Raw genomic sequence first — 27,816 nt, forward strand, 5'->3', positions numbered from 1 at the left:
GCGATAAGAACTTGCAATCATACTAATAAGAATTTTTATTATATGGTATCTTCTACAAAGTTGCTCTCAATATATATCCAGTAAACACTCGTTAGTATCATTATATTAGTATATACAATATTCAATATTTGTTTAATTATTAACTGGATTTGGGAAATTTCTTAAGAGTACACACGTTTTAGTAACATAAGTTAGAAGTTAGAACCTTAACTTAGTTTTTTTTTGTTTGGACAGAAGTAGCACATGTTTTACTTTATTAGTAGTAAATGTAGGGGGAAGGCAAGATTGGGTAATGATTTGTATAGAGGACCACCTAAGGGAGACTGTATTTTTATAAAAATGTATTGATATATATTAATATTTTTCTGATACACATATGTTTCCGGTAATATTTGTGAGTCATTACTCTAGCAAGAATCAGTAAAGGAATGTCTATGTAAAAAGATACGATATGAAAACTGAATTTGACATGCTTCTAAAAATGTAATTTCATTTTGAATAACCGCTGATTGACATTGATTCCCCGTATTAATATGAAAATTGTGTCATTCCTAATGTAATCAGCTGTTATTCAAAATGAAATTTCATATTTAGAAGCATGTCAAATTCAGTTTTCATATCGTAAGGGTCAACACATTGATTTCCCATTTAATACATCGTAAGTTTCAAGATATACGACTGACCTTCACCAATCACCAGTATAGTGATAATATGTCTATATAAATTATAGAGTGTTTTCAATTTTGAGACACATGACAAATTAAATGTCAACCAAAATTAGGATGGCGCTTGTTGTAAACCTGTTATCTCTTCTGTTTTCAACAGTTATAATTCATTTCAATCAAAATACAGTGCCTCTCAGATCTTTCAAGGTCAGCTTAAAACACAACTTGATACCCACAATTTCCTCTATTATTTAGATTACCATGTAACATATAACCTTTTTTGTCCTTGACAGATAAGTGAAAATGTAACATATGATTGCATAGATATTTACAAGCAACCAGGGCTCCAGCATCCTTTTCTCAAAACCCACAAAATTCAGGTGCATTGCCTCAGAATTTCATCCCATGTGTTTTTACTTGTATTAGTATGATAAATATTTGATTATACAATTTTTTCTTTGAAAAGAAGAAATCATCTGTTTCAAGACCTGAGTTAAAGATGCAAACTGGCAAAAACGAAACATCTAACAAAAGGAAAATAGTATGTCCAAATGACACAGTTCCTATACTGAGAAATACAAAAGAATATGTCACAAACTCGCAAATGTTTGCTGAGAAGCATTTTCATCCGTTATCAGCCGATAGTCCTGGAACGCATGTAAGCACTCATCTCAATTTTCTTAATACGATAGATCTAATACTTTGACGTACATATCAAGTATTAAGTCATTAATGTTTTTCCCAAAAAGAGTCACTAATGTAACCGGCTTTTGATAGATTGCTGGAGTAAGATCATCTGTTGGTCCATTTCGTGGTGTACAAGCTTGGTTTAGTGGAAATTCGCTAAACGTGGGAAAGGATCAAGTCTCATATAGTCACATATATATAGGCAGTGGTTCAGAAAACCAAGTCAATTATATCTCAGCGGGTTGGATTGTAGGTTTTATATTTTATAAGTATATTCCTTAATCCATTTGTTATGTCAACCACTTGAGTATATTCTTAAAGTATTACAAATTCCATGTTGATAGATAAATCCAGGTCTATATGGAGACCAACGTGTTTGGACATTTGGATTTTGGAAGGTATGTGGCTACGAACAAATTAATGTTTGATGAAAACATTGATCAAATAGTAACAAGTATAGTATTAAATATTATTTAATAGGGTAAGGATGGGAAAGGATGTTACAATACCGCATGTTCAGGGTTTGTTCAAGTATCAAAGGTGATTCCAATTGTCGAGCCCTATGATCTTAAGACAGGGGTCCCTGGCTGGATGCGATATTCCATTCATCAGGTTAATACTTATTATTTTATAACCAAACTAGTGATCGATATATTTGACTAGAAACTGATAAATTTTGTCTCGTCTCTTAATATACGAAAAAGGATAAAAATACAGGAAACTGGTGGATTACACAACTTATGAAAGATGCACCTAATGAAGATATCGGTTATTGGCCAAAAGAATTATTTAACCTTTTAGACAATGGTGCAAATATGGTTGGAGTTGGTGGTGTGGTTCAGGCTTCACGTTCTGGTTTAAGCCCTCCCATGGGTAATGGTAATTTACCAAATGCACTACAAGAAAACGTGCCTATAACAACGAAACTTTACGACGAAAATATTTCGTCGTAAATTTACATGGGCTTTACAACGAAATTACGAGGAATCTAACTTTCGTCGTAAACGCCATGTAAAGTTACGACGAACTGATTTCGTCGTAAACTCCTTGTAAGTTTACGACGAATGTACGTGGAATGAGAAATATGTCGTAATCATTACATCGACATTACAACGAAGCATGTTACCGTTATATTTAGGTGAAAACGTGTATTAAATGTGCTTTAACTTACCTAATTTCGTCGTAAAGTCGTTGTAAATAATATGTTAAAACCATGTAAAATCCATGTAAAATATTCCTTGTAAAATCGTTGTTATATTTCAACTACCCAACTCGAAAATTTCTCTATATATATGTCATTTCCCACAACTCTCTTCCTCACAACACACAAACGGGAGAAAAAAAAATCCGAAAAAAAAGATTTCAAAAAAAAATATAAGAAAAAATGGCCGGTGGCGGTAGTATTTACGAGTTACGGAGTTGGATGTATTTGCACAAAGATTCCGACGGGAGGGTGACGAACGCATTTCTAGGGCGGGCTAGAGACATTCATGCACCAGGCGGGCTGTACACCGATCACACAGGAAAGCGGTAAGATGTTCTGCCCCTGTCGGAAATGCAAGAATTCAAAATTTGCACGTAGTGAAACTGTATGGAAGCATTTAGTAAACAGAGGATTTACACCACAGTACTACATTTGGTATCAACATGGAGAGGGTTATGGGGGAAATGAAGCTAGTAGTAGTAATAATAATTTTGAGGATGGTCATCATAGTGAAGAACCGAATCATTTGCATAATGAATATAATTATCATCAAGATCATGAGCAGATGGTAGATCATGATAGGGTTCAAGATATGATTAGTGATGCATTTTTAGAAACAACTACAACAATAGCTGATGGAACTGGAAATGTAGAAGAACCTAATTTGGATGCAAAAAGGTTTTATGAAATGCTAGATGCTGCAAATCAACCAATCTACACTGGTTGTAGAGAAGGTCTCTCTAAATTGTCTCTAGCAGCTAGGATGATGAATATTAAAACGGATCATAATTTACCTGAGAATTGCATGGATGCATGGGCGGAGTTGTTTAAAGAGTATTTGCCAGAAGACAACGTGTCTGCTGAATCTTATTATGAGATTCAGAAATTGGTTTATAGTCTTGGGTTGCCTTCGGAGATGATTGATGTTTGCATCGACAACTGCATGATCTACTGGAAAGAAGATGACAAGTTAGAAGAGTGTCGATTCTGCAAAAAACCACGATTCAAACCGCAAGGCCGTGGGAGGAATAGGGTACCGTACCAAAGGATGTGGTACCTACCAATTACAGACAGATTGAAAAGATTATATCAATCTGAGAGGACTGCTGCGTCGATGAGGTGGCATGCGGAACATGTCCAGAGAGATGGTGAGGTTGCACATCCATCAGACGCAAGAGCGTGGAAACATTTCAACAAGGTACACGCAGATTTTGCTACAAATATTCGGAATGTCTATCTTGGGTTATGCACCGATGGATTTAGTCCATTTGGAATGTCTGGTAGACAATATTCTTTGTGGCCAGTCATTCTTACGCCGTACAATTTACCGCCGGATATGTGCATGGAACAAGAATTTCTATTTTTGACCATATTAATCCCTGGGCCGAAGCATCCAAAACGGTCTCTTGATGTTTTTCTTCAACCGTTGATAGAAGAGCTAAAGCAATTGTGGTCAGAAGGGGTGAGGACGTACGATTGTTCCTTGAAAAACAATTTTACGATGCGAGCAGTTCTGCTGTGGACGATAAGTGATTTCCCTGCTTATGGGATGTTGTCTGGCTGGACAACACATGGAAGATTATCTTGTCCATATTGTCTTGGATCGACGGATGCTTTTCAACTGAAGAATGGTAGGAAGAGTTGTTGGTTTGACTGTCATCGTCGCTTTCTTCCACTTGCCCATCCGTACAGAAGAAATAAGACATTGTTTCGGCACAAAAAAATTGTCAGAGACGGTCCTCCTCCATATCTCACCGGCCAGCAGATCGAAGCAGACATTGATTATTACGGAGCTCAGGAAACAGTTAAAGTTGGAGGAAATTGGCATGTTCCTGGAAATATGCCTGATGGATATGGTGTGTCTCACAATTGGCATAAGAAGAGTATATTTTGGGAGCTACCCTATTGGAAGGATCTTCTCTTACGCCACAATCTGGATGTCATGCATATTGAGAAGAACTTTTTTGAGAACATCATGAATACATTACTTAACGTCCCTGGGAAGACAAAAGATAACAAAAAGTCAAGGATGGACTTACCTGATATTTGCTCAAGAAGTGAGTTACATATCAAGAGCAATGGAAACGTTCCTGTTCCCATCTTCCGGTTGTCATCAGAAGCCAAAACAACCTTGTTTGACTGGGTTGCATCAGAAGTTAAGTTTCCTGATGGTTATGTTTCAAATCTGTCAAGATGTGTTGAACGAGGTCAAAAGTTCTCCGGAATGAAGAGTCATGATTGTCATGTGTTTATGCAACGACTACTTCCATTTGCTTTTGCCGAGCTCCTTCCAGCAAATGTCCATGAAGCACTTGCAGGTAATTATAAAACGTTAATATATATACATGCGTTATGAAATGTTATTAATTTGATTACTTTTGCAATATACAGCCATCGGCGCTTTTTTCAGAGATCTCAGCACACGTACGTTCAAGGAAGAAGTCATCGAACAACTTCATCATAACATTCCGATCATATTGTGCAACCTGGAGAAGATATTTCCTCCTTCATTTTTTGACGTCATGGAGCATCTAGTTGTCCACCTACCGTATGAAGCATTGCTTCGTGGACCTGTTCACAACGGATGGATGTATCCGTATGAGCGACAGATGAAACATTTGAAGGGGAAAGCAAGAAATCTTGCAAAGGTGGAAGGTTCAATAGTTGCGGGAAGTTTGACAGCCGAAACATCTAACTTCACATCATACTACTTTGCTCCAACTGTTCGTACGAGGAAAAGAGTTCCTAGAAGATATGATGATGGTGGAGTACCGACATCATATCCAATTGATGGTGTTCCTGACATTTTCTGCGAAATTGCACGGTTTGGTGGTAAAACGAAAGAAGTATGGTGGTCATGTGAAGAGGATAAACATAGTGCCCACACTTATATTCTGCTCAACTGCGAGGATGCAGTGACCCGTTACTTTGAAAGGTAAATATTTTTGTGAATGTTAATTATATGAATTGCAGTTAATTATGTATGACTTGATTATTTGTTTAATTTGCAGCATGTTTGTATCTCAAGTTGAAGAAGCAATACCAGGAATATCTGCAACTGATGTGGACACACGTAAAGATAAGCACTTTGTCAAGTGGTTAAAATCACAGGTACGTAATATATCTCATACATTGATTAATTAAGTAAGTGTTTTGATACTTCAATATTAATTAAGAATAACTGCTTTTGGCAGGTTGATTATGACGATCCTTATTATCCCGTATGGTTTCACGAATTGGTTCAAGGTCCAGTTGCAAAGGTCACCACATCACCTATGTATTTCACACGAGGATTTACCTTTCACACATACGAGTATGGGAGACATCGGGCAACGAGTAACTACGGAATATGTGTGAAAGGTGAAACGGACTTTTACGGGATCTTGCAGGAGATTATTGAAGTGGAATTTCCGGGTTATTGAAGCTAAAATGCGTCCTCTTCAAATGTGAATGGTTCGATCCTGTTGTGAACCGAGGGATTCGGTATAACAAATTTGGTGTTGTGGATGTCAATTTTGGGAGAAGATACAACAAATTTGAGCCTTTCATTTTAGCTTCACAAGCCGAGCAAGTAAGCTTCCTTCCTTATCCTCGGCTTCGAACTTCCGGGATAAACTGGTTAGCTGCTATCAAAATTACACCTCGTGGACGCATTGTCGCTGGAGAAGAACCGTCCTTGCAAGAAGAAGACGCTATCAATGAAGTTGAGGTACCAGAACAACCAACTGATGAAATCCTTTTGATCGACCCGCAAAACTTTCAATATGAAGATATTCCCGAAGATGCGATAGATGAAGCACGTGAAGACGAGTTCGAGAGAAGCGACGATGATGATTGTAATGATAGTGATGAGAACGAAAACGATTTAGAGTGATGTAATATTGATGAGAACGAAAACGATTTAGAGTGATGTAATATATGTCTCTGATGTTGTATTTCTCTATTGTAACGTATGTTTAAAGAAATATTGTTTTTTTACCATCCTAATGTATGTGTAACAAATGTTGTTTTATATAATATTTTTTTGTGTTAATTTTAAAAAAATTATTTGGAGTTTTAGGGTTTTAGAGTTTAAGTTGGAGAAAGAGCATAAAGTAGTAGAGAAGAAGAGATATGATGTTAGATGATATGTGACTTTGGGGTTTAGGGATTTCATTCTCGGTGTTTAGGGTTAAGCGTTGTAAAATCGTCGTAAACCGATGTTTCCACGTAATTTCGTCGTAAATGGAAAAACGCAGGCCTGGTAAATTCGTCGCAAACGTGGGCCTTGTAAATTCGTCGTAAACAGACGTTTCGACGTAATTTCGTCGTAAATCGAAAAACGCGGGCCTGGTAACTTCGTCGTAAATGAAAAAACGCGGGCCTGGTAACTTCGTCGTAATGTTATGTCGCGTTTACGACGAAACTCTTTTATATATTGGGACGCCGAGACGAGGCTGCCTCGTCCATTCCTCCTAAACTCCTCTCCTCTCCCTAAGGTACATTCTCTTCCCTCTTTTTTTTTTTTTTTTTTTAAGTTAGTTTAGGTTATTAATTAGTTAGATAATTAGTTTAGGTGATTATTTAGATAATTAGTTTAGGTGATTATTTAGATAATTAGTTTAGGTGATTAGTTAGATGACAGAATCCTATAATTTAGGTGATTAGTTAGGTAACAGAATAATTTTTTAATTATGTCGTCATAATTGATTAAATTTATTTAAATTTTTTTTAGATGGCTCCTAGAAGGAAACCAGCAGCACCTACTTATGCCCAGTTGTTTGGCGATGGTTCCGGTACATCTTCTTCCGGTCCATCGTCTTCCGATGCAGTTCCAGACTCTCAGACTTCTCAGAGAGTTTTTTCGAGTCCTCCTCTTCCACCGCAGATGCCTCCACCTCCTCCTCCAGCGGCTGCACCTGAGCCTGTCCCAGAAGGTGCAGTTCATCCGGATTTGCGTGTGCCTTCATATGCTCCCTTCGCGAGATATACGGTGGAGGATTTGCTTGCCCAGCCTGGACGGGAGGGTTTGGATGTTCTAGACCCCGATAGACCCCGAGGAACTTATTGGTAAGTTATTAATTTTTATTACTTTAAAATTTAATTAATTTTTATTTTGTAACGGTTAAATTTTTTTTTTTCAGGTTTGGGGCTAACAACCGTGTTAGCCGGAGCGTTTCGGCGACGATTAAGGGTTACTACGACGGGGCATACCCGAACTGGAGCAAGACACCAAATCACGTTAAGATCACGTGGTTTAAATGTTTTACGTTAAGATTTTTAAATTTAATTAAATTTTCACTTATATATATATATATATTTTTTTTAATATTTATTATTAATTGTAATTTTTTCAAAATTTTTATGTTTCAGCAAAAGTGGCATTGGTCTTTGGGAATCACCGAGAGGGTGAAGGCGGAATTCGTTGCAAAGGCAAAGATACGCCTCTGCAACACAGTCTCTGATTGGAAGGACAAGTGGGAGATCTACGGGTATGAGGGAAAGCCCACTGAGCTCACGACGGATGTGTGGGATGGCCTCATCGCCTATTGGGAGCACCCCTCTTCGATCAGAAAGGCCAATTCGTGCTCGGCTTCTCGAAGGACGAAGGATAAAGATGGTCATTTGCCCATGCTTCACAGAACCGGACAAAAACCTCATGCAGGAGTCCGTCTAGAAGCTGTAAGTTTTGTTTTAAATATATATTTTAAAATATTCAATTAATATAATATTTAATTTAATTTTTTTTTGTAGTTCGAGAAGACGGGAGTCTTACCTTCTCTGTCTGACCTATTCAAGATGACTCACGCCACATCCGACGGAGTTTTTGTGGATCCTGCATCTGAGAAACTCTTCCGAACAGTGGCTGGTCGGATTGAAGAACGGGAGACGCAACTAACCCAGGAGTCTCCCGATGGATTACCAGTCACATTGTCCACCCAAGAGGTCGACAGAATCTTCGAAGAGGTAACTTAAAATTTTAGTTTACATTATTTTAAATATTTTAACATAATTAACTATATTAATATATGTTTTGATTTTATAGGTGGCTCCTAAAAAGAAGGGACGGATAGTCGGTATAGGCTCTGTTAACGAAGTTGCAAGGGCAACTTCGTCATACAGTTCGAGACGGGATGAAGAGACTGCTCAGATGAAGGCTCAAATGGATAGCCAGAAGGCTCAAATGGATAGTCAGCAGGTTCGTTTAGACTCTCTTGAGGATTTGCTAGACGTGATGGCAGTGGGAAACCCGGTTATGCAGAGAATGTTGAGTGAGAGACGAGCCGCTCTTGGAATGCCACCACGAGATCCCCAAGAGTCCGATCCAACCCGTCAACAGCCGAGCAACCCCACCAACTACTTCGACAATATGTAGTTTTTTTTTCTGTTTGTATTATGAATTTAAATATTATTGTATGACTTTTTTAAAATATGTTTTCCAATTTCATATTTTGTTTTAAAATTTAAATTATTTTAAATTCTGAATATTAAAAATAAATTAAAATCTATTATATACTAATTAATAATAATATAATAAGTAACGATGTAAACTCCTCGTAAACATTACATGGAGTTTACAACGAACGTTTACGAGTAATTAACATCGAAATATTTACGAGGATTTTACATCGAAATGTTTACGAGTGATTTACAACGAAAATATTTACGTGTGCTTTACATCGAAATAATTACGTGGAATTTACGACGAAGTCTTACGTGGCGTTTACGACGAATCCTTTCCCTGCGCTTTACGAGGAATATATTTCGTCGTAAACGTAACGAGTCGTTTACGACGAAATCTCCGTTACGACGGACGTTTAACAACGAAACGTCTTTCGACGTTAATTCGTCGTAACACCCCGTTTACGACGAATTTACAACGAGTACTGCCCTAGTAAAAAATATGTTTTCTTGTAGCGATGGAGGCCGTCAAAATTCAGGAATTTTTACAAATATTGAAGTTCTGAATTCCAACTATAAGCAACGTAAAATGAATTCTTTCCGTACAGAGAATTTATTAGATAGTGATAAATGTTATGGGTTAAGAATTGGTACGGTAAAACCATTCCATCGTACTCATCTAGGTTTCTTTTTCAATTATGGTGGTCCGGGGGGGATTTCATGTGGAGTATGACATTTGCCAACATAGTTTTACAAAATTAATAAGAGATGAAGGATAATTCGTCAAACTAAAAAAAAGTGCATTGAATAACTACTTAAATTTAATGTACATATAGATATATGGAAATTTTTATTCATTCCGTTTCTGTTTTAAAAAACATATTTATTATAAGAAAATTTATCTAATTATTTAATATATGTTTATGATATTTAAAATATTATTTTAATGTTCATTTGAAAATAATAGAATTTTAAAAATAAACTTTTGACTTTTAATTTCAAATTAAATAAAAAAATGGTTGAAGTTGGAATTTGATTATGAATTAAATACGATTAACATATATATGACAATTAATGATTATGAATAATACATATTTTGATAACAATTTTTGTATTTTCTCTCCTTTTTGTTTATTTTTTATTATAAAAAAATTAAAAAATCACATTAAGCATGTAATAAAAAAATTAGATTTTTTCTTATATGTTCTATTTTAAAATTTTAAAAACGACTATAAATTACTAAAATTAGTAAAAGTCTCACATTGAAAATTTTGTGATCAATGGTTTAACTTTTTTTGTTCAAGAAAGAAACAAATGATCATAAATCCTATTAATATGAGGTCTTATATATATATATATATATATTAATATCATTTAAATTAAATTATATACTATATAAAAATATATAAATCTGTTAATTGAAAAATTTGCATTGAAAAATTTGCATTGAAAAATTATTGAGTCCAAATATTTTAATTTTAAAATTTCTATTGAAAAATCTCACATTAAAAGTTTTGTGATTAACACATTAATTGTTTTTTTACAGAAAATATAATTTTTTTAATAAAATCATAAGAGTAGAAAGTGTCAATAATAAACATTTATATTAAATACACTACATATATCTATGCCAATATCCCTAAATTTTAATTATATACCGTATAAAGTAAATAAAATGGTTATTTTGATTTATTTACCAAAAACATGATTGTAAATAAACAAAATGCATTGGTTTTGATTTACGTGCTTACTCTAATGTATATACTTTTATGTATACAAATTATTTTTTAAATAGGTGGTTTCTAATATGTTATTTGATTATGACGATCACAGAAATACACTTCTTTAAATCGAAGAGATTTTTAATATTGGAAGCACTATATATATATATATATTATTTCATTCAGGTTAAATAATTTAGTCTTGATTTTTATTTCTAAAAAGCTTTTAATGAAATATCATGACAACATTCCCACCTCCTTTTGAGTTTATTCGAAGAATGAGATATTTGATCATTCGTCTAATATTTGTTTCTCCGTAATACCTTATCTAGAGCTATTATAATTGTAAAAATGAGAGATTTAAACTATTTATTATAAGTTTCTGTTTTATCATTTACCAAATCAAACAGTTATTAATTTATACATAGTTTACATATAGTGAATAGTAAAGTATTATATTTTTTTTTATCGATATACTCTGAAGTAACTAAACCTCAAAAGTGTGGGTTAATAAAATAATTAATTTGTTTTGGTGTTCTAGAATTAGATGATTTTTAGACCGACATTTATATTTCGAGTCTGCACTTATATTCTATTACAGCTTTATATATTAGATTTGAACACTAACCTGTGAGTAGAGTTTGACAGTGATTTTCTTCAAAATTTTGATTCTTAGATATGTATTTGGAATGAAACTAAACTTTTACAGATGTCCATCTTTTTAAATTGACACTTATATAATTCACAGCATCACAAAAAAAAGTTGAAAAAAGAAACAAAACTCAATATCAATGAAACATAAACATAAACAAGAACGAAAGCACAATTTTATAGAGGTAGAAAATGAAATCACTTATGGAGAGTCAATAGTAAACAAATCGAGAGCTGAAAACTTAACCCATTTCGTCATTATACAATCGATGTTGCCTATTTGGTTTTGGTGATTTATGTCAGCCGCAAAATTTAATTTCTTTTTGTGCATATGAAGTCTTAAAAATAATTAAAATGAGTTGTAATACGTTAATTCTTCAACAACGATAATACATTTAAGAGACCAACATTTGTATTCGTCATTTTACAATCGTTAAAGATTGTACTATTGCAAAATATTAATATTATTTAATGAACAAACATTAGTATAAAAAACTCATTGCGTCCATGTGCGCAGATTATCGTCTAGTTAATATATAAAGGATATACATACACAAATTTTTTTTTTAAATCAGTTGTTGTTGTTGGTTTCGAAATTGGCTGTGATTCTGTGAACACTAAATGATGCTCCCACATGCACGTATAAAATACATTTAATTTATCATGTAAGGTATACTAGCATATTAAATGCATAGACTGGTTTAAAATTCAATTATACTATAAAGTCACATGATATACCCAACAATAGTTCAAAAGAAAAAGAAAAAAAAAAGAGAACAATTATTGATTACTGAAGCTCAAAAATCCTAAAGAATTACTTTGCTTTATAAAAAGAGGAATATTTAATTCCCAGTCCGCATTTTAATACGACCGATAAGGTTATTAAACAAAAATGATTCTTAATCGATCCATGATGAGTACAGTACACCACACCAGTATTACTACAAAATGTGTTCGACGTAAATATCAAGTAGAAACATGATGACAAGTGCAATGTTGTTATGTGTATCCATTATCCAAACTATACGTTTATAAATTAGAGATACAAGAAAATAGGCAAAACAAGTCACCAACGACCGACCACCGTTTTTGGCCGTGTTAGCTCAATCTCACACTGCCCACTCAGTCAAAACTAGTTCCATTGCATAATGATAATAATACTAATAAATTGGTCATACACTATTGACTATTCCTAGAAACATCGAATTTTAATAATGTAAGAACCAATTAATGCAGTCATTTTCATTTGACAAAAAAAACTCAAAAGCAAAAACATAAAGAAAAAGTGTTCATATTAAGAAAAACTGGATAAAATTGTTTACGAAAACCTCAAAAAGGAAAAAAATACTTTAAAACGAAAAAAAAAAACAGATTGATGGATGAACTCATCATCAGTCATAGGCCTGAGCATAATATCCGTAACCCGAAATCCGAACCGAACCCGAACCAAAAAACCCGATCCGTATCCGGTCCGAAATGTAAAAAATATTCGAATGGATCTTGTAAGGTGGTACAAACCGTATCCGGTCCGAAATGTTATTAACCGAACCCGAACGGGTAACCCGAAAAACCAAAAAACCCGAAAAATCCGAAAAAAATATCCGAAGAAACCGATCCGAATGTCCAAAATAATATACAATATAGTTATATGAAACATGAATATATACTTCAAATATTCAATTTCATATTTATTTTGATATGTTATCTAACAATAAGTATTTAAAATTTAAATAACTACCTTAAATACTTAATTATATATAAATAAATATATATTTTTTATGTTTTACTTTTAAATTTTAGATTTTATTTCGGGTATATCCGAACCGATCCGATATAACCCAAATCCGAATGATATATGATTACTTTATGGCTTCTATGATGTAATACAAAACCGACCCGAATCCGATGTGTTATATCCGAACCCGATCCGTACTTGCAAATTTACTAGAATGGAACCTAGGAGGTGTTATAAAAAAAAGACCGAAATCCGAAAACCTAATCCGAACACCAACGGGTACCCGAACGTCCAGACCTAATCAGTCATCATCATTGTCTAGGATCCAAAAATCATCCCGTGGATGTCGCCTAAACAGTTTCTACTTTTATTTAACGGCATCTAACTATAAACGAGACCGTCGTCTTCCGGAATTAACGGCAACACATTTAAAAGTGAATACGGCAGAGAAACAGAAAAAACATTCTCTTTCTCTCTCTCTCTGTATATAAACAACATTAATTTCACCAGCTTCTCGATCTTCATTCCTATACCAGATCCAGCATCGTGACGGTTCGAGTGTTAAACCGGCTCCGGTTAAAAAGACGCAGAGGAGAGAGAGAGATAGTCCCGTTATACACACGTGGTGACGCGGAGGAGCGAACGTTCTTGTGATGGGTTGTGTCAACTCCAAGCAGACCGTCTCTGTAACGCCAGCGATCAATCACTCGGGAGTGTTCAAGGACAATAATTCAGTCCAAGAACCTTCTCCGGCGGTGGAGAAGAAGCTCGTCTCGTGGAGGAGCAAGAGTAGCAAGAAGAGCGGGAGCGAGTCCGGTCGAGCGAGTTCGAATTCCAGGAGTGAGTCGTTGAGCTTCCGACTCGGTAACCTAAGCAAGTACTTGGAAGCTGAGCAGGTCGCAGCCGGCTGGCCTGCCTGGCTAAGCAACGTCGCCGGCGAAGCTATCCATGGCTGGGTCCCGTTTCGTTCCGACGCTTTCGAAAAGCTCGAAAAGGTTACTACTTACAATTCTCTGTTTCTTTTTTTTTTTGAATTCCAAGAGGTTCGAGGCTAAAACCGTAATACCTCAATTCATCATGTAATATTAGTTTCTTCCTAGTGGTTTACTTGAACTGCGACTTCTAATACAATAGCCAGAGTCCGTTCCAGCTGAGCTAGTGACCTCTGGTAATTCTTTGTTATGTTGAGTCTAACTTTTGCTTTCTTTTGTTTCTTTGGATGTTTGAAGATTGGGCAAGGAACATACAGTAGCGTGTTCCGTGCAAGAGAGACCGAAACAGGGAAGATAGTGGCTTTGAAGAAAGTTAGGTTCGACAATTTTGAGCCAGAGAGTGTTAGGTTCATGGCTAGAGAGATTTTGATACTTAGGAGACTTGATCATCCCAACATTATCAAACTCCAAGGTCTCGTTACTTCAAAACTCTCTTGCAACATCCATCTCGTCTTCGAGTACATGGAGCATGACCTCACTGGTCTTCTCTCTAGCCCTGACATCAACTTCACAACTCCACAGGTCAGCCTCACATCACATTCTTAGTCTAGATTATTATTATTTTTTGTATTACAGAGAATGACAATTGTTGCTTTGGCCTTTCAGATTAAGTGTTATATGAAACAATTACTGTCTGGACTTGATCACTGTCACGCACGAGGTGTGATGCACCGTGACATAAAGGGTTCGAATCTTTTGGTTAATAACGGAGGAGTATTAAAGGTGGCTGACTTCGGACTAGCAAACTTTTGCAATGCTTCTGGGAATAAGCAGCCTCTAACAAGCCGTGTTGTGACTCTATGGTACCGTCCTCCTGAACTTTTGCTTGGGGCAACGGAGTACGGAGCATCTGTTGATTTGTGGAGTGTTGGTTGTGTTTTCGCCGAACTTCTTCTCAAGAAACCTGTTCTGCAAGGAAGAACTGAGGTAAAAAAACATAAGTACATTACACGAACAACATTCAAATTCTGTCTTGTATATAACTCACAGAGTGATGTTTCTTAAAGGTCGAACAGTTGCACAAGATATTCAAACTATGTGGATCTCCACCTGAAGATTACTGGAGAAAGACCAAACTTCCTCACGCAATGCTTTTCAAGCCACAGCAACATTATGATGGTTGTCTACGAGAAACCTTCAAAGATTTATCCGACGCTGACGTCAGTCTTATAGAAACTCTTCTTTCTATAGAGCCCAACAAACGTGGGATTGCGTCTACTGCCCTTGTTTCCCAGGTAACCTTTTTTTTTTTATCTTTCAACCACTATGACAGCATCAAGTTTGAAGACTTGAACCTTTGGACTTTATTGTCTTGTCACCTTCAAATTTTTTTTCCAGTATTTCACTACAAAGCCTTATGCTTGTGATCCCTCAACCTTGCCTGTATACTCACCTAGCAAAGAGATTGATGCGAAGCATCGAGAAGAAACAACAAGGTCAGAGTTTCATACATTACTATCATTCATTATGTTATATCTTTGATCAGAAGAAAAATACAGCAGAAACACACAGGATCCTTTTTAATAATTTATTTATTTTTAAATACTTTTGGATACTTTTAATATACTTTTGAATTATATATATATATATATATATATATATTAATATTTTTATATATTCGGCTATCTATTTGTTCTCGGTTCGGTTATTTCGGATATAGAAATATAGGAACTGGGGTTTGACGGTTTCGGTTTGGTTGGGCATCAACGTTATATCGGTATTGCAGGAAAAAAATATGCGGGAATGGGAGACGTGGTACAGAATCAAGGAAGCCAACGCGAAAGCCCCCTGCATTTGCTAAATTAGCACCAGCTGAGGTATTCATTTTTTTTTGCATTTATTTGCATCTTCGGTAGTAAATAACTTAAACTTACCTCTTTAATCTGTTTGCAGGACGCAAGACGCCCTTCCCAAACTTTCCAAAAACGTAATGGTCATTCAGTTCATAACTCAATCGATAGCGACGCCAGTTTATATGGGAAACTGCAAAAAAAGCCATCAGAACAGGAAAAAGAAGAAGCTTCTCATGTGAAGAATGGATCACAAGGGGATGTACCATTCTCAGGGCCTTTTCAAGTCTCTGTATCAAGTGGTTTTGCATGGGCAAAGCGACGAAAAGATGAGATATGTGTTAGATCACATAATAGATCTCTCTCAAGGGGTCACATTCCTAACCTGTTGGGACCTTCTCCTGCTTTCAGTGAGATCTCTGACGCTGAGTCTAAGATGAAAGAGAATGAAAAGGAAGAAAAACAACTTGAGGCATATGAGAAGTTGAAGCTTTCAATGCTGAAGAAGTGGAGAAAACTTGAACGTCCAGATTCTTTTGATGCTTCGGATGAGTATCATTCCCAGGATCTATCGTTGGCTCTCTATCAGAGAGAAGAAAAGGCAGCAAAACTGGGACATTTGGTACGTCAGTAGAACATGCATGATCTGTTTTGTTGAGAAACATTACTCAAAGTATGCATATGAGTTAAGATCTTGACAGGGTTACAAAGACAATGATGAGAAAATCGAATTCTCAGGCCCCTTGTTGTCTCAGTCTTATGGAGTTGATGAGCTTCTTGAACGCCATGAACGCCAGATTCGCCAGTTGGTTCGGAAATCTTGGTCTCAGAAAGGTAAAAACATGATGTTACAAAGTAACAAGAAATGCACGTTATGCCTTTTGATCTACTTTGCTATAGTGCGCAATAAATGTTCTGGTTTATGATTCATTTCTTTGTCTACGTTATATACTATGAAGTTAAAGATCTTAAAACATGCTGAGCAACAACAAGTGTATGGTTATGTAAATTGCAGGTAAGAAACAAGGGAAATGACTCGTATAAAAGTATGTGTGCATGAAACGCGTCCCATATGGATCTAGAAGAGTTTTCCAAGAACTCAAAAGAGTTGATGGTCTGAGAAAAACAAGATCAAGCAAATATGGAGAAAGCCACGAAGCATATTATTTTTGTTATTGTTATTTACAACTTAATCTTCTTTAATAAGTTCAAATTTTGAGTATATAATAACCAGTTAACCACAATCTGTGATTTCGAAGCATAATGTATAGAGCTAGCGCAGTGCCATAGCATAACATTAAAAGAATTATATAGAAAATCCAGTGTCTTATATAATAGATCTGATATTTGTTAAACAGGATTCACTGATTTATTCCAAAACTGAGACCTCTTGTTTCATGATGGTATGTTGGATTATGATTGTGTCATCAGGATTTGACATTGAGTTTATCTATTTGGGATCTGTACAAGTCTCGTTTATAATACTGAGTCACATTCTAACAAATTAACCAAATGGTATTGTTGTATTTGTAAGAATCTTCTTTGCATTTGGCAGTTGCATCATCATGAAGAATATGGTATTTTTGGTTTTCAATCATTTTATGTATGAATCATGACTTTCTTATAAAACAGATCCAAGTTTAATCTCTTAGTTGTGATCGAGTATATGGTGCAGGTTCATTGCATTCTGCATCCTCGTTCTACTGATCGAAGATATATCAACCCACGCCTTATTCTCTGCAACAACAAAAAAGAGATGAACCAAAAAAATCTCATATCGAGCAATCTATAGACTAGTCAGATATTCAAGTACCTCTCCAGTATCTTGAAGCCGAAGTAGTTCCAACCTTTCTGAAGGTCTCCTATCTGTCAATGTCGCAAGCTGACACCCCAAAAAAAAAAAACAAAGCCATTGAGTTAACACAAGTATACAATGGCAAGAGTTGTGTCTATCTTTAGAGAGCCTTTTGTAAATTACCCAGAAACTGAAGCGCTCGGGATCTTGAGGTGTAGGTATCATAGATTCAACAATTACAAGTGTTTCAAGTCTTCTTCTGTCTGTGTAAAACAAAAAAAAATGAAGGGAAGGCTCGATCATGTCTAAGACGTAAAGAGTATACAAAGTGGCACAACTACAAATAAAATAGTTTGCTTACCTCCATGTCTAGCTGCTTCCTTTGCTCTCTCTAGCCATGCCCGAGTAAATGATGCTGCACTAGTCGTCAGTTCCCGCAGCTGTAACAAGTAAAAAAAAAAGTGAGTAAACAAGAGAAAGAAAATAAAACTCACTGTAGCAAATAGTACAGTTGAGATGCTTGGTAATCATACATCAGCTTTTTCTTGGTCGCTTTGTGGTGGTAGATCTGTGACCCATTCAACCTCCGCAACACGATACCTGAAAAACAAAACAGATATTAATACGACAAGCATTTATGTTTGAATATAACTTAAAATGATGATGCTTGTATGAAACAAACAGAACCGAACAATATGACAAAGCTTACCCATCTTGATCCCAAGCTTTTACTATGCCACACCTTCTATGGCTTTCCAGCTGAAGAAAAAAGTAGATACTAAGTTCATCATTTGACAACTTACACATGAAACAATGCCACAAGATAAGTACTAATACTCACCTCCAGGACAAAACGTCCGTCTGGGAGTGGATCACACCTGTGTAATTTTTCAAAACACTATCAGACTCTGTGAGTAATCAATCCCAAGATAAAGTCATCAACTAAGGGACATTAAGAATCATCAGAAAGAAAGAAGCAACAGACTCTGTGATTTCGACTTCGCAAGCAACATCCACTGGTGAACCTGTCGCAGAATCAAGAGCTACCTATGAACATTGGAATGGGCAAACCTTACTAGTCAGAAACGTTTTATGAATGTAGAGTGAAGAAGAAGCAACAAGAAAAAATGACACGTCACCCACCATTCCCATCCGATGGTTTCCCTCCATTATTCTTCTCACCTGTTCCAGTCATCACATGTTAATCAAAGTACACGATCAAGGAGATTATGAGAGATTGAGAAATAAGTTCCCGAATTCAAACAGCAATACTACTGTAAGCTAGATTCTCTACTTATGTGGAGACCCCATTATCTTGTCTACATTTGACTTTCTTGGATTTTTTTACTAAACTGTGTTCATCTATATTTATGAAGACTTTACGATAACTTTTACATTCAAGATCATTAATAAGGTTTTTGAAAGCGAGCCAGAAACGAAGAGTAGGCTACTTAAGTTCTAAATGTACCGTAAAAGAAATGAAAAAAAAAAAACTCACCATTAGTCTGTATCTTGGTTCAAAAATGTGAAGAGACAACTTCTGACAGGGGATGATGACATCCATGACAAAAAGAGGCATACTTTCATTGCCTAAGTGGACCAGAGTGTCTTGCTCTGATTTCCTTTCAGCATACTCCTCTGGAAAGTTTTTCTGTATGATGTTATTCAGTGTCACACTGCCAACACATAATTACTTCAGTACGAGAACTTTAAAGCACAATAAATGGAGCTTCAAGGAGAATAGATAGGAGTGCATATCTTTAACCTGACAGCACATGTTCTTGGAGTCATAAAAATGACAGTTCGACATAGTGGACATTTGTTGCCTATAATCCACAAAAGCATCAACAAGCAACACAATAGTCAAAAGAATGAATTTTCTAAAACCACAAACAACCATATAAACCCACCACGATCCATAGACTGGAAGAGGCATAATCGGCAGAATGTATGCCCGCATGGAGTTGTAGCAGGTTCATACAGCAATTTCAGGCAAACAGTGCAATCAAAGTCATCAGACCGCTCAGCATTTCCACGAGTCTTTCTCGTCGAAGTAGGCATCATAACCTTGTCCAATTCTTGAAGATTGGATCGGAGATGATCGCTTTATGCGATCAGAAAGAAACTCCAAACTTTAAAAACGATGCATTCTATTAGGAAGCAAGATTGAATCAGAAATGATACACACACACACTGCCGTACCTAAAGGGATCAATCTGTAGACCTGAGAGGATAGTGTCACGTGCTGCCTCATATCTTTCTAGCTGCAGATTCAGAAAAACAATTTGACATATGTGAGCAGAGTGAAAACACCTTTGAATAAGAATATAAAGATAGAAGAATAACTCAGCACATACCAGCATGAGGGCACAAGCCTTTGTTATATATGACTTCACTGAAGTGCTCTTAATATTCATCACCTTATCAGCATCCTTAAGAGCAAGCTGTAGAAAATATCAAGGTGAGCTAGAGGCGATGACTGTTACAACTGCTAGTAACACATGTTAAGCAAGTAGAATAATAATGCATACTTCACCAAGCATCGACATATCGAAACCGTTCAGAGGTCTATATTCAGAAATGGATGCAGATCTCTGCTTCAGATATTGTCCAAATCTAAGAAACAAAAAGGGGTTGAGAGATGGAGAGAGATAAGAATATGTCAATACACGTAATATATTCCACAATCCAATAAAAAAATATGTTATCAAAGCACATGACAACTCTCCATTTGAAGTGGAAAGGTTAAAAGAAGCGTTACCTTATATAAGCAGCACTTCTATTGCTTAGAACAACAGGGTCAAGAGGCTTAACAGAATTGGCTTTTGAATAATTGCTAATCGCCTGGAACAAAACAAAAAAGAAAGAAAAGAAGATATGTTATTTGGCAATAATTTGAGAGTTTCAGCATCAAAGCTTTAAACTTGCACAAATCTGGATTGGTGAAAAAAGTTGATAAGCAGTAGAGTCACAGGCAGAAGAAATATACAAATGTATCATCAGATGGCTAGTGCTAGTAGTCTAGCATCACCAAGAAACTATTACAAAAAGCAAAATACACAATAGAGACTACCAACTCAAAGAGAGAGAGAGAGAGAGAGATTGATTAATGAACTAACCTCTTCAAAGCGATGAGATTCTTTGAAAGCTTCGTTTCCCTTCTCCACAAGTTGAAACACTTGATTGTGTATGTCCAAAGGCAACGAGTTGTCAGCTTCACTGACCTGTAAAACCAAGAAAGAAGAAACACACTTGAGATGTTCAACATTAATGAATTATTAATACAATTGCTGCTAATCATAAATCACTTACCAGACCATAGTTTTCGACATCATCCAAACCGAACAGAGTGAACGCAGGAAGAGATTCTTCGTTCGACATCGAGCTATAGATCAAATCAACGCAAGAAAGCTGGGGATTGTGATAAGTAACAAAGAGAGAGTCGAGTATAGTCGTGGACACTTGTGCGTCGTTCGTTTGCGACCCCACGGATTTGAATCCTATACGTGTTTGTTTGTTTATACTCTCTCCAAGCCCTTTTTTTTTCCAACAATCCAATCTCTCCTCTCTTTAGTAATCAAAAGGTGTGTTTGTCTTTTATCTTCCTTCTTCCTCCTTATTGGGTCTCTGACAAAGCCCATTTATTTACAATGAATGATGAAATAAGCAATCAATTAAATAATGTGAAAATTAACCAAGAAAATTATGGGTAATTTCCACTCTCTTCAGACTCTCTCATAGCTCTTGTTAGCTTCAAACTATTTTTTTAATCTCACAACACAATGTACCAATGAGATTTGGTTCTTTTACAAAACTATGGCGGCCATAATTGGAGATGGAGCTACTGATCTCCAAGTAAGCTTCATATTAATTGAGAAATTTACAAGATAACAAAACAAGTCTCTAGTGAGCAACTAACTAGATTAATTTTACTTGTCAACGTGGTGGCGCGGATGCTGCTACGCTGGAGTTCAGCTTCAAGTTTGAACCACTCGTTGGATTAAAAGCCTCTAAGTATAGAGAAAGAAAAGAGAACAAACATACAGAGAATGTTTACAGCCGATCAATATTCTCACCATGCATGCACGACCTAGCTCACCAGATCCTTGAAGAGAAGCCTCTCTAAGTGTAGCACTACACCCGGGACTACATCATCAAACTCTGTCTCCATTTCAACAAGTCCTCTTCTTGTTCCCCCAACAAGAACCAAGTTATCTGATCGTCTCTTGGCTTCCTTCCTTTTGCACTGTTTCTATCTCTGAACACAGCTCTTTCAAAAGCTGTTGCGCACTCAACAATACCTCTAAGTAGTGTAGGTATGCATGCATATATATGTATTATCTAGTCTAGAATAAAAGCTTCAGTCTCATTCTAACTTCTGACTATACTGTGTGCTTGCTCTTGTATCCAATGATGAAGCCATATGCGTACGCATTCCCGGGTGTTCTTGCTGACCTATTACTGCTACGTACTAGTGTCAGGATACAGACACAGGGGAGTTCAGCTGTCTCAAGGTTCCTTATGATAGCACTTGGTGCATCCGTTTGCCTACACTTGCATTTATCCCATATGGGCTGGGGATGGTCATCGTCAACAACTTTGTGAATGTCGCAAGTTCCTTTGGTGCAGGTTGTGTGAATGCATATCTCAATAGCGTAGAATATGATGATACAATGCACATCGACGAATCTGGTCTATGAAGCAGCTGTCACGGACGATCTAAGTGTACTGTGGATACAGATCAGCCGTTCAATCCACAAGCCAAGAAGACACAACCCACCCACCCTGGTAGGGATTCTCTTCACTCATCCAAACACATAAGTAACACAACCATACTTCAGATTCTCACATCGTATCTCCTCTTTTGTTTGATGTGATTGGTGGAGATGGGTTTTGCTACATGGGAGCCAGAGCCACCACACGGTCCGGTCCATACAGATCCTTCAGATATCCATGGAAGATGTACGTTAAAGTAGGTGGCGCATTGAGGGAGGCACTGTGCTTTCATGGTAGATACATTCACAACACTAACACAACTTCAGATCTACTAGAGTCCAGAGGAGAAAAGACAAAGTTTATTAGCTTAATGTGTTTGCTTAACTCACCAGATTATAGAATAACTTCTTTATTAACTTAAGAAAATCTCTCAAAATTTTAAGCTCTCGCAATAATCTCTCTCACTTATAAGTTCATGTCACAACTCAACATCTTCTTATATAGAGATCTAAAACTCCTAAACTTAATAGTAAAACCTTTTATCCTAATCCTAATACAAGTAGGATTAGTATGAGTTGAGTTTCAAGCTATCTTCAAGTTTATCTCTAACATTCTCCTTTTTAAACTTGAAATCACTATCTTTCAAATCTTGAACTACAACAAGCTCTCGCATCTCTTTGAATTTCAATCTTCCTAAGGCTTTAGTAAGAATGTCGGCTTTCTGAAGGCTTCCTGCAATGTGCTCCACGTCCACTAGACCATTGTCTATGCACTCTCTAATGAAATGATAACGTTTATGAATATGCTTACTCCGTCCATGGAACACCGGATTCTTTGTAAGCGCTATTACAGATTTGTTATCTATCTTAACCACCACCTTCTCACACGGTTCTTCAGTTACTTCACCAAGTAATTCCTGTAGCCAAATTTCTTGTTTTGCCGCCTCAGTAGCTGCCACGAATTCGGCTTCACACGAAGAGAGAGCAACCATTTCTTGCTTTTGAAAACACCAAGTGATGGGGAAATCATTCAATTAGAACATATGGCATGTGGTACTTCTTCCATCATCAATGTCAACATTGTGACTACTATCACTATACCCTGTTAACGTCCAGCCTGATTTGCTTGACCGTGAGAAGTCGAGACCATACGCAAATTTGCCTTTTACATACCTTAGAACTTGTTTCAGAGCCGCCCAATGAGAAGCTTTAGGTTCATGCATATACCTGCTTAGTGCTCCAACAGAATAAGATAAGTCTGGTCGAGTATGTAGCAAGTAACGCAAGCACCCTATGACCCTTCGATAATCCTTCTCATCCATGCTTGCTTCCTGCTCCGCCTTGGAGAGTTTTAGACCAGCATCCATAGGAAACTGTGTTGCATTGCAGTCAATCATGCTTGTTTCTTCAAGGACTTTCTTTGCATAACTCGCTTGTTTGATCGATATTCCCTCATTGTGTTGAACAACTTCAATACCGAGATAATAGGTTAAGAGACCAAGATCACTTATTTCGAACTTGTTCGACATATTGCTCTTGAACTCGTCTATCATCTCTGTCTTAGACCTTGTGATCAACAAGTCATCAACATATACCGCCACAAGTAAAACGTCTCCATCACTTGTCAAACGATACAAAGATGCTTCCTTTGTGCATCTAACAAACTTCAGCTCCTCTAGGATTTTATTAAGCTTCTCATTCCATGCCCTCGGGGCTTGTTTCAAACCATACAACGCCTTCTTTAGCTTGTAAACTTTCTCTTCACTTCCTTTGACTATATATCCCTTCGGTTGACATACATAGACGTTCTCTTTTAGCTCACCGTTCAGAAAAGCTGTCTTAACATCAAGGTGATGCACTTGCTATCCTCTCGAAGCCGCTAGTGCTATGATGAGACGTACAGTCTCTATTCGCGCCACAGGAGAGAAGACCTCTTCATAATCTACACCGTGTCTTTGAATGTATCCCTTAGCTACCAATCTTGACTTATGTTTGTTTATGGTTCCATCAAAGATTCTTTTGATCTTGAAAATCCACTTCATACCTATGGCTTTAGCTCCGGGAGGAAGGTCTACCAGTTCCCATGTCTTGTTCTTCACTATGGATAGTATCTCATCGTCGCAAGCGTTTCTCCATATCTCTTCCTCACACGCTTCATCATAGTTGAATGTCTCCTCGTTCAACAGAAGTAACAGTCGTTCTCCCTCGATCTCAGATAAGTATACATTGTCCTCTAAGTAAGCGGGAGCCTTACTGACCCTAGTTGATCGTCGTAGTACTGGCTCTGCTTCTTGCTCTGTTTCGGACTCTGTTTCGTGATCGCCTTCTTCGATTGATGTTGCTATGGGATCTTGTTCTTCTTCTTTAGCTTCTTTGACACTCTCATTTACGTTCCCTTCATCTTCTCGTATGCCATTGTTCCCAAAATCTCCAAAAACAAGCTTGAATGATCCGGGAGCAAGAGCCGCTTCGCTTGTAGAGACACTCCAGTTCCAGCTCTTTTGCTCATCGAACACAATGTTTCTACTTACCACTACCATCCGGTTCATTGGATCAAAGAATCTGTATGCTTTGCACCCTGGTTCTGTTCCTAAATGCACTAGTATCCTTGATCTGTCGTCCAACTTTCTTTGATGCGGTGTATCCACCTTGGCATAACTGATACATCCGAACACTTTGAGGTGTTCGATATTAGACTTTCGACCTTTTAGAGCTTCATATGGCGTCTGAGACTTGAGAACTTTTGTTCCTACCCGGTTGATGACATAAGTGGCGTGCATAACTCCTTCACCCCACAGATAATTAGGTACACTCATGTGCTTGAGGATGCTCCTTGTCATCTCCATCCGTGTTATGTTTCGACGTTCTACCACTCTGTTTTGTTGCGGCGAATATGGAGCAGTTAGGTGTATGTTTATTCCCATCGTCTCGCAGAAACTTTTGAATTCATTTGATGTGAACTCTCCTCCCCTATCGGTTCTAAAAGTCTTGATAAACTCTTTTGTTTCTCCTTCAACCACGGTTTTGAAGACTTTGAATTTTTCTAGAGCCTCACTCTTCTCTTTCAACAGTATTGACCATATATACCTTGAGTAGTCGTCAATAAGAACAAATATATATCGGTTGTTCCCGGCAGTAGGAGGTGTGATGGGTCCACACAAGTCGCCATGAATGAGTTCCAACGGCTGAGATGCTCGATACATGGTGGAGCTGGGGAATGGAGCTCTGGCGTGCTTGCCAAGTAAACACGAGGAACATGTTTCATTGTCAACGTATAGGCTTGGCAAGCCTATTACTAATTGCTCTTTCATCATCATCCTCATAGAGTTTGCTCCAATATGACCCAACCTCGCATGCCATTTACTACTTTCGGATTGAGTCTCCACCTTAAGGCACTTGGCTTCCACGATGTTCATCATCACTTTATACAATCTGTTTCTCGACCTCTTAGATTGTACTATAAGCTTCCCTTGTTTGTCATGGAGGAAAATATAATAATCTTTCATTCTCACTTCACAACCAGCTTCTGTAGCCTGTCCAAAACTAATAATACTGCTCTTCAAGTCTGGTATGTAGTAAACATCAGCCAAGATCTTCTTATCGCCGTTTTAACTTATAAACAGTATGGAGCCTTTGCCTTTGATGTCGATTCTTGAGTCATCCCCAAATCTCACCTTTCCTGTCACCAAATAATCAATGTTCTTGAAGTACTCATACCTCTCCGTCATATGATTACTCGCCCCATTGTCGAGATACCAAACTCTGTCACTGTCCGAGCTAGCTTCAAAATCCTTGGGGTTTACGTTTTTTTCATTGAGGTAGACTACTTCGTGCATTAATAACCTATCAGCCTCTTGTGTATAATCTGTTATCTCCTTGAGTCTGTTTTCGTATGTCTCTTGAAGCTTCAGAAGTCTATCGGGACAACTAGACGCAAAGTGTCCATTCTTGTCACACCTAAAACATGTAATTTTTGATATGTCAAACTCTTGATAGGATCTTCCTCGTCCTCGTCCTCCTCGTCCTCTGTTTCGAAAATCTCCATTATATTCTCGATTCTCTGAGTTCGCATACATAAGCTTACTCTGTTCTTCATGACCATCCTCATCATCCTCTCCAACCCGCTCCTCTTAAGCTTTTAATCTACCAATGATATCTTCAAAGCTTGTTACCTTAAGGTCAAGTACTTGTTCGAGGGACACCACAATGTGTATGTACTTCTTTCTAGGTAGACTCTTGAGAAACTTCTTGACTAGCTTTGTTTCCTCAATATTTTCCCCTAAAGATGCAGATTTCGAAGAGATCTCAGATAGCTTGCCAACAAAGTCATCAATTGTATCAGTTTCCTTCATCTTCAAGCGATTGAATTCTGCCATTAGGGTTTGTAAACGAGCTTCTCTGACTCTGTCCACTCCTAGATGTCGGGCTGTAATGGCGTCCCAAACCTGCTTCGCGGTATCTAACTCTCCGACCTGCTGGATAAGCGCTTCTGGAATAGATTGGAAAAGAAGAGCTGTGGCCATATCGTTCTTATCGGGCTCGATTGTCTCACTTTCAACGGTTTCCCACACTTTGTGAACCTTGAGAAGGACCTTCATGTGCATTGCCCAAACTGTGTAGTTTGTTGCCGTCAGCATCGGACACTTTATGGATGATGGCCCTTCCTTTGGTCTCGTCGATACGGTCGTGATGTCTCCCATCTTCGTTGAATATGATTTCAGATTTTGCTCTGATACCAATTACTAGCTTAATGTGTTCGCTTAACTCACAAGATTATAGAATAACTTCTTTATTAGCTTAAGAAAATCTCTCAAAACTTAAACTCTCACAATAATCTCTCTCATTTATAAGTTCATGTCACAACTCAACATCTTCTTATATAGAGATCTAAAACTCCTAAAATTAATAGTAAAACCTTTTTATCCTAATCCTAATACAAGTAGGATTAGTATGACTTGAGTTTCAAGCTATCTTCAAGTTTATCTCTAACAAAGTCTTTCGTAACGAGCTTCGAAGGAGCAAAAGTAGCGAGAAGAAGGAGAGACTAAACCCTAGAAGACATACTCGATGACATTCACCAAACAGCTGAAGTGCTTCAGAGCAAAATATTTCATGCATTCTTCTCATGTCAATAATTTTTCAATTTTTAAAATGAATAGAAACGTGGAGAGGAAGGATGGATTATGATACATATTACAAATTACAATATAAACATATTATTCTTCATTTTATTGATTTAGTATATTGTTTGAAGATATATATAGAAAAGTAATGTATATTAGTTGAAGAATTGGAAATCATATTATACCCCCCCCCCCCTCCCCCCCTAAATAAAAAGATAATATTCCTATTCTCTATCACATAAAATATCCTTAATCTAAATACTTACCTTATTTCTTCTATACGAAATATGTAGATTATACAATCAATTCATTGCTTCTCTTTCAAATTTTGATTACAGAAAAACACAGGCAAGAAGA

The 27,816-nt window shown here is 36.9% G+C and overlaps 4 protein-coding genes across 6 annotated transcripts; 2 read left to right on the top strand and 2 right to left on the bottom strand.

The window, feature by feature from the left end:
* Nucleotides 1-214: 214 nt before the first annotated feature.
* Nucleotides 215-9,988, top strand: LOC106345247. 2 transcript variants are annotated; one of them, XM_013784472.2, is made up of 8 exons: nt 215-872; nt 959-1,045; nt 1,132-1,323; nt 1,443-1,601; nt 1,697-1,750; nt 1,833-1,964; nt 2,057-2,247; nt 9,460-9,988. In XM_013784472.2, exons 1-8 carry the CDS (start codon nt 765-767, stop codon nt 9,668-9,670), a joined length of 1,134 nt encoding a protein of 377 aa, XP_013639926.1. In that variant the 5' UTR covers nt 215-764; the 3' UTR covers nt 9,671-9,988. The 2 variants fall into 2 exon arrangements, with proteins under 2 accessions (XP_013639926.1, XP_048621103.1); XM_048765146.1 differs by having other exon boundaries at nt 2,057-2,241; nt 9,454-9,988.
* A 3,423-nt stretch (nt 9,989-13,411) lies between these two features.
* On the top strand, nt 13,412-17,228 carry LOC106453934 (protein IMPAIRED IN BABA-INDUCED STERILITY 1). The gene is made up of 9 exons (XM_048765147.1): nt 13,412-14,039; nt 14,274-14,558; nt 14,643-14,963; nt 15,044-15,271; nt 15,375-15,472; nt 15,763-15,853; nt 15,930-16,448; nt 16,528-16,660; nt 16,842-17,228. Exons 1-9 carry the CDS (start codon nt 13,698-13,700, stop codon nt 16,859-16,861), a joined length of 2,037 nt encoding a protein of 678 aa, XP_048621104.1. The 5' UTR covers nt 13,412-13,697; the 3' UTR covers nt 16,862-17,228.
* A 102-nt stretch (nt 17,229-17,330) lies between these two features.
* On the bottom strand, nt 17,331-21,178 carry LOC106451938 (LON peptidase N-terminal domain and RING finger protein 1-like). Of its 2 annotated transcripts, none has more exons than XM_013893935.3 (18): nt 20,934-21,178; nt 20,741-20,845; nt 20,383-20,465; nt 20,153-20,237; nt 19,979-20,065; nt 19,824-19,885; nt 19,532-19,725; nt 19,387-19,447; nt 19,120-19,297; nt 18,765-18,803; nt 18,607-18,668; nt 18,463-18,499; nt 18,331-18,380; nt 18,155-18,221; nt 17,983-18,061; nt 17,805-17,884; nt 17,640-17,708; nt 17,331-17,563 (listed from the first exon to the last, which is right to left on the bottom strand). In XM_013893935.3, the coding sequence occupies exons 1-18, from the start codon at nt 21,000-21,002 to the stop codon at nt 17,504-17,506; spliced, it is 1,467 nt and encodes a 488-aa protein (XP_013749389.1). In that variant the 5' UTR covers nt 21,003-21,178; the 3' UTR covers nt 17,331-17,503. The 2 variants fall into 2 exon arrangements, with proteins under 2 accessions (XP_013749389.1, XP_048621105.1); XM_048765148.1 differs by having other exon boundaries at nt 20,383-20,457; nt 20,934-21,078.
* A 4,766-nt stretch (nt 21,179-25,944) lies between these two features.
* Nucleotides 25,945-27,036, bottom strand: LOC125592030. Its single transcript, XM_048767017.1, has 2 exons — nt 26,555-27,036; nt 25,945-26,293 (listed from the first exon to the last, which is right to left on the bottom strand). The coding sequence occupies exons 1-2, from the start codon at nt 27,034-27,036 to the stop codon at nt 25,945-25,947; spliced, it is 831 nt and encodes a 276-aa protein (XP_048622974.1).
* Between the last annotated feature and the right edge of the window lie 780 nt (nt 27,037-27,816).

Source organism: Brassica napus, chromosome C8, assembly GCF_020379485.1.
Source record: "Brassica napus cultivar Da-Ae chromosome C8, Da-Ae, whole genome shotgun sequence".
Taxonomy (NCBI): Eukaryota; Viridiplantae; Streptophyta; class Magnoliopsida; order Brassicales; family Brassicaceae; genus Brassica; species Brassica napus.

Coding starts and splice junctions, on each gene's coding strand:
- LOC106453934 (XM_048765147.1), top strand. CDS start 13,698: ATGGGTTGTGTCAACTCCAAGCAGACCGTCTCTGTAACGCCAGCGATC. Junction 14,040..14,273: donor CTTTCGAAAAGCTCGAAAAG/GTTACTACTTAC, acceptor GGATGTTTGAAG/ATTGGGCAAGGAACATACAG. Junction 14,559..14,642: donor TCAACTTCACAACTCCACAG/GTCAGCCTCACA, acceptor TTGGCCTTTCAG/ATTAAGTGTTATATGAAACA.
- LOC106451938 (XM_013893935.3), bottom strand. CDS start 21,002: ATGTCGAACGAAGAATCTCTTCCTGCGTTCACTCTGTTCGGTTTGGAT. Junction 18,669..18,764: donor GAAACCATCGGATGGGAATG/GTGGGTGACGTG, acceptor CAATGTTCATAG/GTAGCTCTTGATTCTGCGAC. Junction 17,564..17,639: donor GGCTTCAAGATACTGGAGAG/GTACTTGAATAT, acceptor TTGTTGTTGCAG/AGAATAAGGCGTGGGTTGAT.
- LOC125592030 (XM_048767017.1), bottom strand. CDS start 27,036: ATGGGAGACATCACGACCGTATCGACGAGACCAAAGGAAGGGCCATCA. Junction 26,294..26,554: donor AAGAGTCTACCTAGAAAGAA/GTACATACACAT, acceptor TACATGTTTTAG/GTGTGACAAGAATGGACACT.
- LOC106345247 (XM_013784472.2), top strand. CDS start 765: ATGTCAACCAAAATTAGGATGGCGCTTGTTGTAAACCTGTTATCTCTT. Junction 873..958: donor TGCCTCTCAGATCTTTCAAG/GTCAGCTTAAAA, acceptor TGTCCTTGACAG/ATAAGTGAAAATGTAACATA. Junction 1,602..1,696: donor ATATCTCAGCGGGTTGGATT/GTAGGTTTTATA, acceptor CCATGTTGATAG/ATAAATCCAGGTCTATATGG.